We start from the raw sequence: 21,514 nt of genomic DNA, 5'->3' as shown, positions 1-21,514 counted from the left end.
TCTCAGGGAACTCACAGCCTAGAGGAAGGAACACACAGTTCACACACAATGAGAATATGGTGATAAGATTTAAGAAAAGGCTTCTTACAGATGTCTAACCTGAGTCCCCAAGCATGAGTGAAAGTTAGCCAGGTAAACTACTGACAAGTCGGGGGCAGGGCGTGTAGACTGGGGAAGAAGGGTCCGTGTTCCCAACAGAGGCTAAGGACCATGTTGCTTGGTTGCAGAATGAGGCAGCCAGCTGCGAGAGCTACCCAGGAGCCAAATGATGGTCAGCTGGTCCACGTTAAAGACCTTAGAATCTGCTGGCCTGGGGAGGAGGTGGTGTGGGCGGTGCGTTTGTGGGAAAGCAGGCTGCGTGGGGCAGTGAGGATAGGGAAACAGGCCTGATTGGATGAGCAGCATGAAGCAGGGTAGGGGGGATCGACTTCTGTGGCTGTCTGGTGGGGAAATGGTTGGGCCAAAAATGGGGCCGAAGGCCAGCGGAGAGAGATGGTTTAATAAGGGCAATGAGGAATTCCACTTTTTACATTGTGAGTTGGAGGTATTTGTGGCACCTCCATGTACCAGTAGCCAGCAGGCTGTTGGCTGCTGAGTCTGACGCTTGGGATTGATGTCTGGGCTGTAAATACTGATTTGGGAGTCGTTAGCATTTGTGTGGCTTGAAATTATGCGAGTAGATGAGATCACTCGGGAGGAATGTCAAGAATACATACAGTGGTCTGGGAACACCGACCCAGCAGGAGCAGGCTGAGGAGGTGCAGGGCCAGGGAGAAGCGGCCTTTCCAAACAGGAGGTTGACCAATAGGGGCAGCTGCACCAGAGGTGGTGCAGAGCAAGGAAAAGAAATCCACAGGCTGCTCGGGCTCGGGGGAGGCTACTGATCAAAACAGTCAGAAAAGGGAGCTAGCTTAAGTGAGGTGGGAGGTGACTGGGTTTCGGGGGTGTTGTTTTGGATCATGTTTAACAGGCAGCTGGAATTTAACGTTGGGGAGCTCAAGAATAGGTTAGGTTAGAGGTGCAAATTTGAGAGTCATTTGCTGAGAAATAGACTAGATTTTTTAAAAAAAAGAGCCATGGGGAATGTTGTTTAGGGGGCAGGGGGGCAGAACGGGCATATAATCACCACGTTGGGCCTTTGACGCTGTCATGGAGGCCCAATCTGTGGGCTCACGGGTGCCATCTTGTGAAACCTGCCTCCCTCCTGGTCCGGGAGCTGTTTGGACTCTGGTGAGGTCCTTAGAAGTGGCCCAGCTGAAGGATTGTTCCAGCCCCATTCCACCCCACCCCCAATTCTGTTTATTCATTTTAATCATCCTGTTTCTTAATTCACATCATCTGGGGTTAGGGTAAGGTTCAGCCAAGTAAATAATTTTGAAGTCTCTTTCTCCTAGGGAGTTTCAAATTTGAGTTTTCACGGGAGCTAACAGGCGAAGTCGTCTGAGCTGGAAAGTGTGAAAACCTCTTTTCATGAGTCTAAAACTACCTCCAAGCCCGTGGGAAGATTAGGGTGGTGGCATCTAATCACTTGCCAAAGGCCTTGAAGTGCAGGGGAAATGAGGACAGAATGCCTCTGCCGAGACGGCAGCGATGGGACTTGTGTGGCGCTTCGATGTGGGGGGCAAGGGGCTGTACCAGCTGCGGGACTTTGGACCCTTGCTCGGCCTCCTGCTGTCACTGGCTGGCTCTGCCTGTTGCTCTGGGTGAGTGAATAAGGGAGTGGGGCATTACACCGGGCTGTGGCAAAAGGGGGCCTGGCACCTCCTTGGTCAGAGTGCACTTGGGCTTAGAGACATTTTTGTCCACTGCCCTTGAGTTCGGGGGCCCCACTGGGCTCCCTCGTAAATCTTCTCCATGCACGGCAGCAGGAATGAGCCTGAGCTCCTGGCGCAGGAGCTTTTCCATGAAAAGTTTATTAGACGGGTACTTACAGGGGGAAGAGAAGGAGAAAGGACACAAATCTTTTTAACAATAGTACAATGCTTAAACAGGTGCTCTGCTCTTAAGATACAAAAGTTAGAAAAATCTAAAACACTATAAATACATACATGCTTTTTACAAAGGTATTAAAAGGTCAGGCTGGCTGAGAAGTGAAGGTAATCAACATTGTCCACGTTCTATTCCCCCACCAAACGCGCACCAAACAGAACAGCCTGGTTGCAACAGCAGCAGTGAGGGTAAGTGAAGGCGTCTTGGAGAAAGGGGTCTCCAGCCATTGTGTAAAGTTCTCACACACTGTGACACATGTAGCGAGCCTGGCCTGGTGTTGAGCCAAAAAGCCACTGCGCCCTCAACCCACATTCAGACCTGGCTGTGCCCCCAGCTCTTCCCAGCCACTGTCCTTGGGAGGAGAAACCTTCCCCACTTCAAAAAATTAAATAGTTGTCTGTCTTGAATGGTTTTAAAAGACACTACATAAATATAAAACCCCAGGATGAGAGGATGTACATTACTTGAGCATAAAATAAAAAAATCAACTACAGAATCAGAATTTCTCAATCCAGTTTACACGACAGGCACGTTTGCTTTGTGTCTGCACAGCTGCCTGTCTGTCATTTCCCCCCGACTGGCATCCTCCCACCAGAGCTGCCGTGTCTTCATTTTTGACCCATGTCCTCTGTATACATTTATCTACTTTCCCACTTACTTGAGAAGTAGCTGACACTCCTTAAAAGGGTGACGTACATTGTGAAGACTGATACTTGAAGGGGTTTTAGAAGGGAACACCGATGCCACACCAAGAAACATGGTACAGCTTAGCTGTGTTGAGTTGAGGTTTTCTTCTAGGAAAGTGGAGACACATGTCGATTTTGGGAGAACTCCCAACTCTGCCACTTGCAGTCCCACAGTAAGACAGGGTCCAGAACTAAACTCATGCCCTCTCTCACTACTGGCGACCCCTGGTAAATAGTCCCATGTACAATCTGCAGATCCCTCTCCCTCCCTCTCCTTTTAAGGACTACAGAGAGGGGCCTCCTGTGAGCTCCCCCTCCCGGCAGGGAGCCTCAGACATGGCAGCCTGGGGCTAAGGATGAAGTCAGGGATCTGCCTTCTCCCCAGACTGCTCACAGACATACAGGCATGACATGCACACACTTCAAGAAAACCTTTTTCTGCAGTTTCAATAAAAGCATTTAAGCCCTGGAATATGTCCAAACTAGGAAGCCAAGGGGAGATGGAGAAAAACAAAAACTAAGCACAAGATAACGTGCTACAGCTCATTCCAATACATTAACAATGATTTAAAAAAATAATCACGGTCAATAAAAAAATACAACACAGACACCATAAGGACAACGGAGAAGTCTGCCAGCAGCCTTGCCCTCATGTATGTTCGTCCTAAGAGTCCAAGTCCCCGCTCCTGACTCTAGGCTTGTCTCAAAATGTCAGCTCTTCTGCAGCCTGCCAGGAAGGTGGCCAACTGAGATGACGGTCCAGCATGGGCCTGTAACCGGAACCCGCTGGGGCGGCTACCTACGGCTGTGCTGGAAGGATCTAAGTTACTAAATTAAGTTTGGAAGGGCAAGGAGAGGAAAGGGAATAGAAGTTGGCTCTGGGGGAGGTGCTGAGGCCATGGGCCTGCGCCCCAGGGCTAGCTACTCTTGGGACCCCAAGGTGAAGGCAACCTGGTGGGGAGCCCGTGGCAAGGGAACAACATGCATCAGCAGCGACTGTTGCCCCTTTCAACTGTACTTTAAAAACTTTTTTTAAATGCATAAATGCCTTTCATACAACAGGATTTTAAGAAGAAAACATTTTGTGATGAAGGACACTTACACATGCCCCAGAGCATCTACGCAGCCTCTACCATGGAAACAGCGCCAGGTTCTACCTAGCGCCAGGTACGACCGAACTTATTTTTAGTGGGGCCAAAGATGGGCTTACCTACGTTTTCTTTATGCTGCCACCTCCAGCGGTCCAGTCTATAAAGAAAAAGGACCAAATAAGTAGCTTTTGGGAAAACACAAAACTAAACGTCCTGCCTCCTTGGAGTAGCCTTCAGCTGAGCAGTGAGGGTTCTAAGACACGGCCCAAATGTAGCCAAACGTGACCATTCAACTACAAAAACTGGGCTATACCTGCAGCTAGTTGCCAAGTACCTGGAGGGCAGCTGTGTGCCACAGGAAGCCCTCGCGGGATCATGCAGCACGTGGGGAATGCAGGCCCTCAGAAACCACTGCCCATGGCTTTTAGGAAGAAGAGGCCAAAAGGAATCATGCAAAGCACGAGTCTCAGACCTGACTGGGAGCGTGAATACACATCCTGGAAGTTCAGACAGCTCCCTGTTATCTGTAAGAAGTCCACAGATCATTTTACACCAGGCACAAGCTACACACACACACACACACACACACACACACACACACACACACACACACACAGTATTTGGCCCTTTTAGGTGGAACGAAGGGATCTGCGTTGTCTCTGGTTCTGTGACAACAGCCTCGTGAGAAGGCTAGCACAGGGCTGCCAGGTGCTCCTCCCGTCTCTTCCTGTGTCAGATTTGGCAAGCAACTCTCCTACCTGGAAACCTCAAAGCTAGAACTTCAGAGGCGTAGATTCCTGCAGGTGAGGCCCCAGGAAGCCCCCAACATCTCCATACAGTATCAGAAATGTCATCACATTTGAGGTTGATAATCTGTCAAAGGTACACTCTTCCCTTCACCTGGAATAAGACAGGACTTCCATAGGAAATCCCTTTATTTTTCCTGGTAGAAATCCATGCAGAAAAATGGAATAAGTCATTTCATACAAAAAGAGCAGCAAAGAATAAAGTACCAATTGCAAGTGACAATTCTGTCTGCTGTATTCTGCAAAAGGCCAGTAAAAGGGCTCTCCTCTTTTTTTTTTCCAGTTGAAATAATTTATAATCGTTTTCTCACTAATTGCCACCGGGAATAGTACTTATTACACAATATAACTGCTAGAGTTGTCACTGATAATCCTCTGCTGTGAACTAGATAATCTTATATCCCAAGGGAAAGATGACAGACCTCTTTGTACCAAGCCTGCAATTTTCAAAGGTGTAAAAAAAACTTTAATAGCCCTTTCATTTGCCTATGTTGGCTTGAGATTTTTCCCTTCTGGTGAATTTGCTTCTGTTAATTTCAGCTTCCAAAAGTGCTGGCAGGTATCTTCTCAACAAAACCTGCAAAGATTCACCTTGGGAGAGAAGTGGCTGGGTCCCACTCTGGTTCCCCAGTCAGTGTGTCAACCCAGGATTTTTTAAACGTATAAAACAAACATTTAAAAGAGCACATGATAAACTTCATTTAATTAATGCAACTTGACTACAGAAACCGATCTAGCCGAATGCATAAGAATACGAAATGAGCTCTTACGACAAGGACCCACACAATGTACGTAGTGCTGCCTCAGCCCGAACGCCATCACTCCACAGTGCCTCTTGCTTCGTGTGAATACTTCACGGAGATGAATGTGATCACATAAACTATACATTGCACTGAGCCTCAGCAGATCCTTCTAAATGTTCAAAGTGAGAAAGGACAAATGTAAGAGCGTTTTTAAAGAAGAGGTCTCATTGTCCAACTTCTCTCACTATCCCTGCGTGGTCGGAACATACACCGATCCGTGTGTTCTGATGGGGAGGAGACAGTCAAGCCCCTCCCCACCCCAAGTCAGTCCATTTCCGCTGCAGGCTCTGTGGAGGGAGTGCTGGGGCTCCCTATGCTCAGTGGAAGAGGCATTTGTCAAAAGAGCCAGAGGGCTGGGCGTGAGGTTTGCGCACACCCCTGCAGGATTTTCCCTACCTCGAACACCCACTGTGAACTCCACTCTGCAGTCCTGAACAGAGGGCCATTTCCTGTTGGACAGTGACATCCTGTTGGACAGATTGCTGTCATTAAAAAAGAAGAGGGCTAGGGGGAGGGGGCAGGTGGTGACATACTACCTGTTTGCTCAAGCCACCAAAGCAAAAGACATTTCTTGCCCTTCGAACTGAGGCCAAAGGGCAAATGTGTACAGCAGACACAGCTGATCATAAAATCCATCTTTGGGTTTGCTTTTGTGTTTTTGGAGAACAGGCTGGTGTCACTTTGGTTGAGGGAGGAACATTTCTTCTTCCTTTGACAACAGTTGCGTGGAGTTCCCATTTTCTCCACCTCCTCCATGGCCATTTCCCCCAAGCCCGCCCTCCCCCGCCCCCCCTTCACACCCAACGTCTCTAAGACACACTGGAACAGCGGATGCTTGGGGAGCCCATCTGGGTGAGGACCTTGTCAAGCCACTGCAATGGCCCGTTCAGGTGCAGCTCGATCCAGCAGGGGGTGCTGGTCACTGTCTGTCTCCTGTAAGACACAGGGAAAGGGAAAGCGTGGGAGACTTAAAACATGTCCAGGACACACATATAAGTCAGAATCCCTTTTCCTGCTTTGGTGACAGTCTTCTTCCCAGAGCAAGAGATAGATCCTCCTTGCTAAACCCCAAGTGCCCTCGCGGAGTTGCCAATAACTTGCTGAAACTGTCAGGCCCAATTCCTCCGAACAGGAAGAGCTTTGAGTGAAATCAGCTTCTCTTGATGGAATGGAGGTGGCCCTTAAAGAGTTAAACATGTAAGGCAAATTCCAGGGCACCCCAGAGGCCCACCAGTTGCTGTGACAGGCCCCGACAGAGAACCTCCAGCCTGAACAAAGGTCTTCCTGGATCCCATCTGTCCTGAATGGACATCTCAGCTCCCCCATTTCCAGACCCAGACCCGGCCCCAGCAGGCCGCGATGACGTGTGTCTGTCTGATTGAGGGGTGTTTTTTACAAAGCGCCGACAGAGTCCGCATGCCGTCGGTTCCCAGTGTGCTGATATAATTCCCATCTATGGCCTTATTTTGGAAAATCTTACAAGCAGAGCGAGCCATGAAACAATTACTGGAAAAAACCAAGGCACACCACACGTTTCTTTTCCCCAAAGCACTTTGTCTAACTTCAGGCTGGTTGATGACGCAGCTCGCAGGCGAGCTCCCAAAGGCCTCCACTGAGCAAAGGCTATCTGCCTAGGCGGAGTCGCTGGTGCCAGCTGGAGGTGAGAGGCCTGGGCCCTGGGCCCTGCTCTGGGCCACCTCACAGAGAGAAGGGATGAAACCTTACTCTCTTGGCCCAAAAGGCAGAAGGAGGGCAAGACTGTTCTGGGAAGGGGCCGCACCCACCAGTTAGGCTGCTCTGCGTGCTGCCAGGTGGCAGTGACGTGGGCATAGGACTGGGTGTGCTGGCACTGTGTCCTGCGTGGTGATACAGTGCCCCCAGGGAAAGGCTTCTACCACCAAGGGGCCTCTTCCCAGCACTTGAAGCTGGACGGCTGAGTGCCGCTGGCCTGAGGGCACTGCCCGCCTTGCTTTACCCCAGTGGAGAGCTAGACATGGGCTTGCACACTTGCCCCTGGGATGCCCACCTGATCTAGGTGCCTGAGTGGGGCCCTCTGGACTGCAGTCTGAGTGTTAGAAGAGCAAATGGACCTCTTTCTGGCTCTTTTCCATTGGATCCATCTTTACATATTTCCCTTCCCCACTAAAAAAAATATTAATTTTCTAACCTTTCAACCCCTGTTCCCTAAGTGATTTCAGCCAGGGCTGAAAGGTGGGCTAAAACATCCCTTGGGCTAGGCCTTTGGGCTAACCTCAGGCCATTCTAACCGGGTTGTAAGTTCTCCTGAGGTCTGAGCACTTGGATTGCTCAATGGGTCACTCATTCTGGACTTCAGAGAGATGCCCACAGACCAAGGTGCTATGTTCCCTGGCACTGTGGGGCAGACACAGGAACAGCAGCTAAAATACGGTAAATGGAAGAAGAGGATTTTACGGACCGAAACCCTCTAATGAGAATCTGACTTTCCATAAGTCATGCTCATCTGGATTTCATTATAAACAGTGGCCCAGAGCCAATATTGAAATGGGTTTGGCTCGGGTGCAGAATGACTGCAAAACAAAATGGATTCCAAACATCTGGAAAAATGAAGAGAAGGGGAAAGGAGCTTGCAAGGCGCGGGCTCCCGCTGATGTGTGGGTACCTCTGCGTCTGCCTCAGGAGCTAGGGGTGGGGGTTGAGTGGAGCCAGAGGAGGGGCACACAGCCCTGCCTCTCAGGAAACTCTTGTTCAGGTGTGAAAGAGAAGGGACTGGATTCTCGAAGCCCAAATCAGAGAGTTCTGAGAGGCAACACGTTGACCCCTGGCCAGTGTCAGGCTTAAGCTGATATCTGAAATTCTAAAAGACATCATTTCTTTCCCCAGCAAGTAGACTTTGTTTCTTTATGACTACCCAAATCTCCTCCTCCATTCCCTGCTTATCAGTTATTTAATATTCTAGATTCTCAGGGTCACCCAAGTCAGAGATGGAACCACAGAGGAGGGAAGGAACATGGAGATGAAAACTTAACTCCCTGGAGAGGGTTGTTCTAGACCCATCTGCCCAAAATGAACAATGAGGAAGAAACCAACAGGGCAGAGTTCTAGGCTCAGCCCTTCCACTAATGATGTGATTTCGGGCAAGTCACTTTCCCTCCCTGGGCCTCAATTCCTTCACCCATACAACGGGGATGATGCAATGTCCCCACCCCGGGTTGTGGTGAGGGTGACATGGAGCACGTGTGTTTATAGCGCATGAGAAACTGTAAGGCGCTGGGCCAGCACTGCTCAGCTCTTCCTTATCTAGTGGGACTCGGCTCTGCCAGGCCTCTCTCTGATCCTCGGCCTCAGCTCTTTGGGCGAGGGCTGGCATAGCTCGCCTCTGAGGAGCCCCTGCTCTCCTGCAGTCCCTGGACCCCGGGACCTGCGGCCCCCAGACCTGACCTGTACTCTGCCCCCCAGCCTTTGACGAAGCTCATGCGGATGGTGCACATGCGTGTCAGCTGGTAGACGGCCTCGAAGCCCTGGTTGACGGACTGAGCCAGGAGGGCGGCAAACTCCTGGTTGTTGAAGATCTTCAGGTTGCATCCTGCCAACAGAACAAAAACAGTGCTTGTAGGGACAAAGGGCGGACATGTCCGGTGCTCCCCTCCTGGCTAAAGCCATCCCTGGGTCACCCAGACAGCGTAACTCACACGGCTGAAGTGGTACACAAAGTCCACGTTCAGCAACATGCTAGGGACAGGCCCACTTGGTCCCTGCCCTTGAAGCCAACGCCACCTCCACGGTGGCGGGGGGAGGTTACAGCTGACATGTGAGGGGGGAGATTTAAACACCGGCCTGCAAGCTCCAGCTCCTAGAGCTGTGGGATTGCTGAGAAAGACTGGTCAAGTAGGCTACCAAGAATAAGGAAAGTGGTTTGGAGATGGTTTCCCCTTGGTAAAGGGGCCAAGGCAGGACTCCAGGGAACAGAGAGGTAAGATACCCGAGCGACATGCGCACAGCCGCGTGGGGTATGGCCGACCACCTGGGGAAGAATGACCACCTTGCCATGCCACAGAGCGAGTGCTGACTGAGACAGGCCAGCGGAAAGGCTACTCAGCCTGCCATTCCATCAGGAAGCTCAGCACACAGTCCCAGGGCATCTCCCACCAGGCCCCTCTGATGAATCCACCTCATGCTGGGGCCAGGTGGGAGCGAGAGATCTGGGCCACATTTTGGCCTCCAGGCACAAGGCTGGGTCACGGTGACATTCACAGCAAAGCAAAGGTGCGTGTCTAACCCTCCAGGCAGTAAAACTAGAGAAAGGCACAAATAAAGTTTATAATAAACCTCTTGTTTGAAGTCCTACCACCTGAGTGCCAGGAATGTGTCAACCAGAAAAAATAAAGACAAAAGCACATGCTGGAAATGCCCAAAAGGTGAGCTGAGGTGACATTTAATGAGCCGACATTGGGCTCCTAATCTTGTGGTGTGACTCTGGGCTGGTCACTTTCTCTTTGTAAGCCTTTGTGTCCTTTATAAGATGAGGGGCTGGCCTCGGAGGACCCTGAGCGCTGACATTCCATGAGCTAAACACCACCAGAGCCAACTCAGCCCTCACCAAAAAGATGTGGGGAGGGCTAGGGAAGGGAGTAGGCAAATAGCCAAGAATGCAACCCAGCTTCCTCTTCTGGCTTTCTCCAAGGGGAAGTGTGGTGAGGTAGGGCCAAAAGTGGGCTCTGGCCTCCAGCTGAGCCAAAAACAGAGGAGCATTAGACTCAGGAGTCACAGTTAGTCCAAGGCTCATTCTGGCTTGGCCACTTAGTAGCTGTGTGTCCTTGGGCAAGTGGCTTAACCTCTCTGAACTTGTCTCAACATGTGCCCTCACCTGAAGAGCCAGAATAACTGGAGATTACTAAGTGAAAGCAGAGATATGAAGGTACTCTGTAGACACAACCACCTAATGCTCTGGAAACGTAGAGCACTGTTATCATTTCAGACTGTCTGCATTCTTAAGTTGACCTGCCCATGGCCCCCCACTCTACCCTCATCTGCTACTCAGTGGGCACGAAACGACAGGCTCTAGTCAAGGGCCTGATCTGGGCCACACATGGCAGCCAGTCACAGTCCACGTTCTACGGGCTGCGTGCCCAGTGGCTGCATGCCATGTAAGAAGTGGGCTTTGGCTGGGGCTTCCTATCTTGGATTTCTAAGTAAAGAGGCCTTAGATGGGATCAGCCTCCTGCCAGGCGCTGCTACCCAGGCCTAGCCCTGTCCAAGCCATCCTCTGGGGTACAGCCTGACACCCCTTCTTAGAGTACAGGTGGAATTCATCAGCCCTGCTCAGAAAACCCTCAACAGTTCTCCAGAGTAAAACCAAATCTTTATCATGTCCTTCCATGGCCTGTCTTGCTTTCTAAACATTTCCCCTGACTGTCTTCTATACAGCCTGTCCTCCAGCCCGAGTGCTGCCCATATGTGCCCTGCCCTCCATCACCTCAGGACCTTTGCCCGGAATGCCCTCATGGTGCCCACCCCACTATCACCCAATGCCTGATGCATCTCCTCCAGGAAGACTTCCCTGATCCATCCCTACAGTTAAATGTGTTTTTCCCCCTGGAGCCGAGAGCACTTTACCTATGCTGCTCACCTCATCTACGCTTAGCACCCTCCCTTGTATTAAACCCATTCATGTCTTTGTCTTGTACACTAAGCTGGTCTGTAAAGTCTATGGGGACAGCAGCAGGGCTTCCCGCACCCCTCCACGCCTAGGAGCACTGCATGCTGTGCATGTTAGTGGGAGGGAGGGAGAACGGAGGAAGGCAAGGAGGGGGGAGCTGCCTGAGCATCTACGCACACAGGGCACCGAGCCGGTACCCACGGGTCAAGGGCAGATGCGCCAGGTGCTGCGTCTGCTTCCTGCTGCTTCGGGGAGGGTACCGTCAAATAGTAAGGCACAGAGAAAACCCAGACGAAGCACCTCCAGGTTGAGAATGCAAACCCCGATGAAGAGAAAGGTCAGAAAAAAGACAACACAGCAACCTCTGCAGTATCCCAGGGGAGAGGACCTCGGGAAGGGGCGGGTGTGTAGGTACAGTACCTGGTGGAATCTTGCAGACGGTAGCCGGGTGCCAGCCATAGCGCTGGTTACAGTTGGGGGACTGCACGAAGATTGCACTGTCACTGAGGCACTCTGCGAAGACCTCCCCTCCAATGTAGTACAGCCGCACACCGCGCCCTAGAGAGACTTGGGTCAGACCGGACCAGGGAGCCCGGCCCCACACGGTGGCCTTCGGGCCAGCTGCAGCGAGCAAAGGGGGCAGAGCAGCAGCTGATGGCTCCAAGTGACTGGTTCTTTGCCAGCTTCAAAAGGCACATGGGACCCAGAGCCCAAACCTAAACCCACACTAGGGATGATGGGCACCACTGGGTGCCTTAAGCCGGAGGAGGCAGGTGACCAGAGAAAAGAGCATGAGGGACCTTTCCATGACAGCCTCTGCCTCTGACCAGCCATGGGCCTCAGTCCAGTTACTCTACCTCTGAGCCTCAGTTAAGATGGGGACAAGAATAATACCTACCTCCTAGGGTTGTTGTGAGAGACACACAGTAAGTGCCTGCTAAGTGTCAGCTGCTACTGCTTCTACTACTAGGTCCCCTCCCCTCAAAGAGTCAGAAATTCATTCAGTAAACGTGCAGAGCTCCTCCTGAGGCAGCAGACACCCCGGGAGCCCTGTACTGCAGGGATGGCTTAGTGCCATCCCCTGTACCTTTCTCCCTCGATGCATGTTTCTAAAACATTCCATAGGTTTATATCATTTACTTCTCTTTTATCTCTGAAATCCACTCCAGATGGACAAAAATTAGTTTTAAATTGGCTTTGCAATTTAAGCAGTTACATAAACACTCTGACAAGGAGCTCTCCGTGCGGCCAGGGGATGTCCCCCTTCTTGTGTATGTGGGAAGGGCTCTCTTCCCACTCCTGGGGAAGAGGCCCTGAGGGCTGGAAAATGGAGCCAGACTTTACAAGCACAACGTCAAGTGCGATGGAAACCAGGTGACAGACTTACAGGCCACTGGAGGCTCTCCCTGTCTCCTCGTCCCACGACTGTCCCATCCCCCACCTGCTCCCCGTTTCTTCTTGGTTCCGTGTTATAGGACTTTGTATTTCATGGATGTACAGGGTGCTGGTGGACTTGGGGTTCCTAAGAGGGGCTGCAGTGTTATGTCCATCAAGAGTGGGGGGCAGAGATGGAGGTGGGAGGCCCCAGACCAAAAGAACAAAAACATTTATTTTGTGATGGTAATTTTTGAAATATTTTTAAAATATAGAAAAGTATAAAGAGAATCAGCAAAACCTGTGTATGCCACCCAGGATGAATATCTTTTTTAAGGTAAAAAGACAAAAAAAGAAAAATGGGGAGGCCGTCTGGGAAGGATGTTAGCTCAGCGATGGGCTATGTTTCACTAAACTGTGTCACACTTGCTGCGTGGCCCCTGCAGGGCTCTGCCCCTTTCTGGGCATCAGATTATTCCCTGGAGAACAAGCACACCAGCCTAGACCCACAGCTTTCAATTTTTTCTTCTCTTAAACTATAAAAATCCTCTCTTCAGGTGAATCTTCTTTGAACACCCGAGGTACAATACAAACGAGCAGGGGTCCAATGGGTCAGACGCCCTGCTGCCCTGCCCAGCTCCTGGCTTTGCTCTTGGCATTGGAGCCCTCGACCCACACCAGGGACTCTGGGCCATGTCTGAGAATACCCCACTGCATGTCTACATGGCCCTTCTAAGCTACTCTGGATCACAAAATGATGAATACCCTTAGCATGATAATTTTATGAGCAAACCAAGTAATAAATATTAAGGTTTCATCTTCCCTAAACTAAGCGATCTTTTATTATATTCTGGGTGTTAGAAGACAGAACGTCAGCAGCATTGGTTTGGTGCCCCAGCAGTGGGCAAGTCTAAACTTCCTACTTTTTCTACATTTTCTAGAATAATCATACATGAAATTAACAAACAAAAGATCACTCCTCCAAAACGAATTACCTACTTACCCACCTATTGGTAATTTAAGGGTATATTTGTTAAGAGAATTGCATATGTTGCCTTTCCTGTAGATTTACCTTTCTTGTCCCATTAAAAAAAGTGTTTTCCTCTATGGCTTTCAAATTTTCAGAGATGACAATGTGTCTCTGAGTGAGAATGACCAAACAACCTGAACTCTACCTGTCTGACCCTAAATAAGACAATACAGAACTTGGGGCTGGAGGTGGGGGTGTGAGTCCTCTCCCCAATGCCCAGCAGAAGGTGCGTTGGGTTCTGTGCAGAGGATGGGCTGTGGCCGTGGGGTGGGGAGGAATGGGGAAATGCAGCCACCCTTGCCCCTTACCGATATGTCTCCGCGTGAGTTCCACAGCTGCATTCCTGTTGACATTGGAAAGCAGCCCTAAGCAGAAGCGCTCTGAGTTGGAGGGGTCGGTGAAGCCATCCACGGTCATGGACGGCTGCGAGGCGTGGAATGTCTCCCCAACACGCTGGTTCAGCTCATAGTAGGAGATGGAGCACCAGAAGGCCGGCTCGCAGTAGGTGACAGGCTGCAGGTCTAAGAGACAGGCCAGGCTGCGGGTCAGTGGGGTCCCCAGGCCCCATGGGGCGCCCTGGATGTTGTTGTGAAAGACTGTTTCTCCACCTCTCAGAGGGTATTATAATCCCTGCCCTCATGCCTTTTATTGTATAGCACTTGCAGGATCCAAGGGGACAAATTACTAGGTGTCTGGAGAAGCATTCCACCAGGCCTGCCACACTTCATTTAGTTTTAGCTTACAAAAACCCTGTCCCGCCTGGCCCGGCCGTAGGTTGAAGCAGTCTTCAGGGAAGAGCTGGGCCAAACCTGCAGAGGGCCAGGCATCAACCAGCAGTGGGCAAACCCACGGGACAGGCCCAGCATGCCACTGCAGTCAGGCACGTCCCCTACCAGTCACCTCCCAGCCTCTCTTCCAAGGTCCTCGAAGTAACCCATGCTGATCTCTGCCTCCAAAAGGGCTTTCATCTTTTGTTTTTTTTTGAATATTTTAGTATTGTTTAAAATGTATCACATTCAGATGACGTGAGTGAGAAGACCATGAATCAGGGCTTTCAGGTTTGGCTCTGCCTGGTGTTGGGCAGTCTCCTAGCTTGTCAAGCAGCGGTATCCAAGCCTGTAAAATGACGAGGCTGGCATAGCCCAGGGGGGCTCAATGCTGTGTTCAGTGTCGGCAGCCACACAGGCCCCAGGCGCTGTCTGCACAGGGACCGCGTCCGTATCTCTTATTATAGAAACTATCTTCCAGATGTATCCAGATGCTATCTGTTGGAGTGGCTAAGATCCAAGCTCACCTAAAAGAAACTCTGGACTTGTCCTAGTTGTCAGCCTGTGGTCTCAATCAAGGTCTCCTCACAGCAAAATTGCCATCTTGTGAGGGATTGGTTCTCTTTCCCAGAAGGGTTGGGAACCCTTGAAATAGAGGTTTCCCCTCATGTGATCCCATGTCACCTTTCCTGTAAGTGCCTAGCCTTCCTGTCACCTCCAGCCATTCTGGGCTCCACTGCTGCTCAGGCCCCCCGGCCCCCCTCTTGCCCATCCTGGCATCCTCTCGCACCCCAGCAGGTCCGTCCTCTTAGCCCTCATCACTCCTCACTTGCATCAATGCCCCATGTTCTAACAGAATTTCCCAGCACTCCAGACTCTTCCAGCTACTTCTCTGCACTGCACTTCTCCCGCCTGGGCTGGGAGAGCTAAGTCCTACCACATCCTGCTTTCTGCCTGCTTAAATCCCACCCATTTGCTGGAGAATCAGGGAGTCTCCTGCTCATTCTCACTCCTCCTCCACCTCGGACCTCCAGCCTGGATCATTCACTCTGGCTCATATATATTCAGAGCCTCCTGGTTACTTAGGGCATGTCTTTGTGGGAGCTGGTGAAAGGGACAGGAAGGGCTGGCCAGGCTACGTCTCAGCACTGGCCTGAGACCCCTGTTCACTGCCTTTCAGGCAACACCCAAGGGCAAGACCACCAGACTTCTGAAAGTGTGTAAAGCCCAAGAGAGAAAAATCAGAAGCTGTCCTGAGAGGGGCTTGGTACCCTCTGCAGAGCAAAGTGGTCCTGATCGCCTTCCGGGGTCTACACCCGTGATTCCCTCTCAGGGTAAAGAGACTGCTACCACCCCAGGAGGAACTACAGGCTGAGAACAGCCCTGTATTCAACACACACCCACTGTGTCAGCTGGAGGGTTAGGACACCAAGCTCAGGTTTCTCAACCTTGGCATTATTGACAGTTTGGGCCAGATACTTCTTCGTTTGGGGGGAGGGGCGATTCTGTACATGATAGGAAGGTTAGCGGTTCCTGGCCTCAACCCACAAGATGCCAGTAGCGCCCACCCATCTCACCCTCCCAAGCTGTGACAATGTTCCCAGACACTGCGAGATGTACTTCTAGGGGACAAACAGCCCCTGGTTGAAAATTACTGCCCTAGATGTTAACCGGGCCAGGGAGCACAAGTTTAGAGCCAGGTGGACCGAGCTTACTCTCCGCTCCAGCACGGATTAGCTGTGTGACTGTGAGCAAACCAGTTCAGCTCTGACTTTCAGCTCCCACGTCCCCGCCCCCAGCCACCTGAGGGGGAATCTTCTTTACTACGAGGTGCTATTTGTGGATGGACTGAGATAACTCACATGAAATGAAGGGCGTGCATCAAGCACTCAAGAGACGGTGTCAACGATTATAACTGATTATTTGACCTTGAGCACATCCTTTTCCTGTCCTGACCTCCATTGCAAGAGGGGCAGAGTGTCCTTGCCCCTTTCCTCTCTTCCCAGAGTGGAGCAAGGGAAGACGAGGGAAGGCAGGAGATCTGATAAGGAGGGCGGGAGGGGGAGGGGGGTGACAGGGCAGCAGCGGCCAAGGCCTGTGGCCTGTGCCCCTGAGGTTGGGTTGAGCCACGTCAGCCATATCCGGCTCAGGCTTTGCTAGATACCTCAACATTCCAATGAGATAAGCTATATTCTAAACAATGTGGTCACTAAAATGTGAGCAATGTTGCTTTGGAAACCTTAAAAAAAAATAAATCCAAGTGTAATCCAAGCATTCGAAGTGGTCGGGCAGCATGTCAGGGCAAGAGGTACTGGGGAAGGGCTGCCGGCCACCACTGCCCACAGGCTCACTCTGCTGACTTCGCCGTGTGGCCTTGGAAATGGGACCTCTCTCTTTAGCCTCGGATTCCCAGTCTGCAGTGTACCGGAAGACATCTAAAGCAGACCATCTAAGTCACTGTCCTTTGGGCACAGGTCAGCCTGATGAGGCAAATCAGGGCTGGCCGAGGCTTCCCCAGCAAAACATAGAACAGCAGACAGCCCTCATTCCCAAATTATAAAGCCTTATCAGCACCCACTGGGCTTAGTCCAGGCAGCAAAGAGAGAGCTAGGCTCCCAAGCACACACTGACACAGCCCACCTGCTAGAAGAAGAAAAGCCACCCATCGGGTGGGTGACAAGGGGCCCAGGACCTCACTCTGGGGAAGTGTGGGCTTCAAGACGGCTCAGAATCCGAGAGAGGCTTAGAGTCCCAGCTCAAGAGACCCTCCCAAGTAGGTCTGAGCCCTTATCCAAACATCCCCGTAATTGCAGACACACACTGGACAGTGTTGTGAAAACACTGGACGCAGGCGCCTGACACGTAATTAAGAAGATGCTGGTTTGGGGAAGCAGTGCCATCAGGCCAAGACAGTCTAAAGGCTGCCATTTCAAAGAGGGCTGTTTGGACAAGCTGACCTGCATTCAGAACTGGATCAGCACCCTCAGCCACACGTTCACTGTTCTCTGCAAACAACTAAAAGCCAGCTCTGCCTTCCACCCCACTCCCTCCCATCATCCCTCAGCTGCTTCCTCAAGGCACTTCTCCAAGAGGAGCTGCAGACCAGAAAGTAGGATTACCACCTCTGGGTTCTGCCTTGAATGGTACTTTATTTTTAAACTGCACATGTGCCCTCATTTCTTTCCCACCAAAGGACTTATCCACATCACAGTTAAGTATAAGAGAAACAAAAAAGTCAGGACCTTGGAAAAGAGAAGACTATAAATGGGATACCCATGAAATTATAGCTACTGAAAAACACTCAGCTTGCTCTGAGCTTCCTAGCAGACAAAGCAAAAAGGGAGCACACTATACTACAAGGCTCTGTCTGGTTGGTGGACAGACTATTCTTACTAGTTCTGCGAGGGAAACAAAGCTTGTCCTAGCACTAAATCTTAAAAGAAGTCTGGCAGGTGGTAACCCCTCCCCCACATCAATAATCCAGCCAGCCAGCCAGCCAGCCCTGCTTCCAAGAGTTTCCCCACAAATGCAGAAGTGATTTTATATAAGGTTGCTTCTTGAAAAGGACCTGACGACATGCCAGTCAAAGGCTCTTGTGGGAGGACGACTTTATCGGGGTAAGGTGACTTGTCCCAGATGGGTTGTGGTTTTGCTTCTCCAGGCCAAGGACCTGGCACACCTGGAATAGTAGACAAGGGCAAGTGCCCAAGTCCTTCCCTTCAAACAGCCCTGCTCCCGGCCAGACTGCTGAGTCTGTGCTAATCTCTGTTCCTGGAGCAGAGGTGTTGGAGACACAGGAACCTCCAGCTCTCGCCATTCTCGGCCCCCCGCCCCCATCCACGTGGTGTCGGCCAGACTTCTCGAATGGCATGGGGCACTTAATTCATGACTGGCCCCCTGCCAGCCTTACACATTGGCTGGCTTCAGTTTTGAGCACTATTCCAAGCTGGCATAGACTTTCTGTTTTGTTTAAGGAAAAGAAAACAGAATAAAACCCAGAAGGCAACACTTGGATTAAGGGATGCCTATTAAAAACATGTGCAAGAAATCCAAATCCGGTAAAGAAGGCGGGGGGTGGAGGGGGGGAGGCCAGAGGGGAAATTAACTTTCTATTATAAATCAAAAGCGGGGAGCGGGCAAAGGCTAGCAGCACTGACACTGCAGGGCTAAAGGGCAAATCCAAATGGACTAGCTTCCTCTGGGCCCTCCTCACTGTGGAAGCCGCTCTACCTCCGTCCAGCAGTCTCCATGCTCCATCCCCATGTGCTTCATGCAGATCTCAGTCCTTGCTGGTCCCTGCCTGGGCTGCCCATCCCCAACCTTTAAGGCCCAGCTCACGTGCCTGTGAAACGTTGCCTCACCCCTCCACGCAGGATGAGCCACCTGTGTACCTCAGGGTTACTTCCTATGCACCCAGGCCAGCTGTGTCCCAGCAGCTGGGACATCAATTCCGACCTACCTCACTAAGGATGAGGGCAACCCACCAAGGTGTACATGGAAAGAACACCACGTGCTTCAGCCTAGGACCAATTTACTGAGACCAAGAACAGTGGCAAAGTCTCAGAGCCGAACCCTTGGAAATATGAGGGTACAGCGGCAGCTGACTTCCTGTCATTACGATGCCTGTGATTTCCCAAGTTTACAGATCAGAGGCTGAGGAGGCCTTAAAAAAAAAGCCTTGTGTGGCAACCGAAGACACCTGAAATTGGACACCTTTCCTGTAACCTGGATCGCCATTCTCTGTCAGGGGCCAGGGGTTCTCCTACTGCCAGGCCCCCCTGGCCTCTCTCCTCTCTCCTCTCTCCCTCTCTCCCTCTCTCTCTCTCTGCAGGAGTGGAAGGTGCCTCTGCCTGAGGCACTCTGGGAAACCATCACCTCCTTAAGCTCCAGCTCAGCTGCTGCTCCAGGGTACTCCCTGGAACCTTGTTTCCCTTGGCCAAGGCCCATCCTGAAATGTCTCACTTCAAAAGCAGAGAACAACTTACTCGCCAGCAGGATCCAGCTCGTTATCTTTTTTTCTCTCTCCACCTCCCTCCTCCTTCCCCTCGATTTGCCCCAATCCTTCTGACTTAAATGCTTAGGAAATTCCAGGTGATTCATCCAGCACCATGTGTAATAACAGGAACATCACTTGCTCACATCCCTTCCCTGAAAAACAAAGCCCTGGGGTAGCTGGGAGCCTCTGGCAGGAGGCTGAGCTGGCTCTCTTATCACACACTGGGGATCCCACAAGTCACCACAAGTGGCTTTACTGTGGCAGGAAGCCTGACCTATTGCCTGGAGTGGGGAGGAAATGAAGAAGGAGCCAGATATCTTATGCTTTATTTCTTTTTTTGTATAATAATTTCTTTACAAGAAATAATCAGATGTCCTGAAATTCCCCATCTTTCTCTAGAAGAACTCACTATGTGCCTCTTATCCTCCAGCCATTTGGGACACAAAGGCCAGAGAAGAAGAAATGCAGAAGCTGCTGCCACCTGCTCCCTCCCCACCCCCACCATTTATTTGCCCTTCAGCTCACCACTGACCCACCTCAGCCTCCACCTCTCCCCATACCTGCTCTCCAAAGGATGCCCTTGAACTCCTGGTGTCAAACTGAAGGCCTCTTCTTGCATCTCATTTTGCATCTCTGCAGGATTTGCCCTAGCACCTCCCTCCCCACCTCCCCACCGAGTGCTGTGGCCCCATCCTCCACCTGACCCTCAGCCACTTCCCTAACCCCTGTCCCTCCCTGAGGGGGGCTCCATCAGCTGGGTCTCCCTCTCTGCTGAATTCATCCACTCCCCTGACTTCAGCCGAACCTTCATCAATGTTTCCAAAATGAGATCTATGAATGGTCAATGGGATTGTAAGAGAAAGTGTTCCAACAGTGGTCGCGTCGGTGGGAGAAAGGCTGATCAAACAGGCACCCTTTCTGCAGGACTTCTCAGAGGTGTTACTATGCCAGTGCCCTGGGCGCCCCACGAGGGGGTACAACACAGATTTTCTAAACTCACTTAGTAACAAAATTCTGTCTCTCTGACCCCACTTTGGGAAAGGCTGTCACACGCGCTAATGGCTTCCAAATCTGTGCCTCTCTCCTGACTGCTGGTTCTGCACTCAGTTAAACAAAGGCAACTCCCCCGTCTTCTTCCAACCCAAACCCATCTCATCTCCTGGGTGTCCTGCTTGAGTTAAGAGGCCTCACCAGCTAAAGCTGATCAATAAATCCTGCTGGTCCAAGGCTCTCTCTCAAATGCCCTCTCCTGGCCCAGCTGCCATTTTTCTAAAGCATTCATCTCAGCATCTCTCAGTGCTACCACTGCCTAAGTTGTTGTTGTTAGTGGTGGTGATGGTGGTGGTGGTGGTGGTGGTGGTGGTGGTGGTGGTGGTGTGTGTGTGTGTGTATTTGGGGAGGCCTCCAATAATTTCCCCTAGAATTTAATTTCCTCCAGTGGACAGAGTAATCTTTATGAAGCGCATGCACGCGCATGCACACACACACACACACACACACACCCCAGAACCCACCAACGACTTTATTCTGTAGGCAAGATGGAGCTAACTCTATGAGTAAGCATGGCACTCAGGGCTCTTTCCTTAGTGTCCCACCAGCCCTCTCAGCCTCATCTACTTCACTGTGCCCACCAAGCACAATGCCAGCTGTCCTCAGAGCTCCCCCTGGACTTTCATGCCATTCCTTCCATCTACAGTGTCCTTCCCTCCTTCTCTGCCTCACGGTATCCCACATGTCCGGCAGGGTCCAGCTCACACACGTCCCACAACTCTGAGGGCTTCCCACCCCACCCGGCACCATCCTCCTTGGCATATACAGTTTCTCCCTCCTCTGTACTTGCTCCCTGGGCATCTGGCAGTGCACCACAGACACAGACACGTCCAGCCACTCCACCAAATTGTAACTCCTCCGCAGCTCTGGAACTCCAGCATTTGTACATGCTGGGAATTCAGCCGGTGGGGACTGAATGAATGACACACAGGACACACTGGCAAGCATGGTGCGTATCCCCACCGGAATGCCATCATCACCTCCTCTGACTCCTCAGGGCATTTCACCCACACCCACTTCTGGTTTTATAATTAGGTGTAGTCCTGCCTCATGTATCCCAGCCAGGACATAAGCACCTTGATGGCAGGGTCCGTGAGTCCTCTTCAAATCCCCCCCCACCTGGGCTGGCACATAGCAACCAGGCAGGAATGCCTCGTGAACAAATAAGGAAGAGACAGGCAAGTAGGCAGGGCTCCCATCCAGGGACCACATGTGACACAGGGTCCTCCACCTGACATGTTTCCCCAATTATACGCTAATCAATGCCCTTCTTGAGCCCTGTTA

General features: G+C 51.3%; 1 protein-coding gene across 1 annotated transcript in view; it reads right to left on the bottom strand.

Moving 5' to 3' along the window:
- Positions 1–1,872: 1,872 nt before the first annotated feature.
- The window catches only part of SMAD3 (SMAD family member 3), a 117,447-nt gene continuing 97,805 nt past the window's right edge, over positions 1,873–21,514 (bottom strand). The window contains exons 6-9 of the mRNA XM_081047430.1: positions 13,726–13,938; positions 11,434–11,571; positions 8,796–8,940; positions 1,873–6,308 (exon numbers count right to left, since the gene is read on the bottom strand). Of these exons, the coding sequence (XP_080903556.1) occupies positions 6,185–6,308; positions 8,796–8,940; positions 11,434–11,571; positions 13,726–13,938 (620 nt within the window). The 3' untranslated portion in view covers positions 1,873–6,184. The remainder of the gene's footprint in view (positions 6,309–8,795; positions 8,941–11,433; positions 11,572–13,725; positions 13,939–21,514) is intronic.

This window comes from Rhinolophus hipposideros (assembly GCF_964194185.1).
Source record: "Rhinolophus hipposideros genome assembly, chromosome: 5".
NCBI classification, from domain to species: domain Eukaryota; kingdom Metazoa; phylum Chordata; class Mammalia; order Chiroptera; family Rhinolophidae; genus Rhinolophus; species Rhinolophus hipposideros.
Note: the sequence above shows the minus strand (reverse complement) of the source record. Positions and strands in the feature narration are given on the sequence as shown.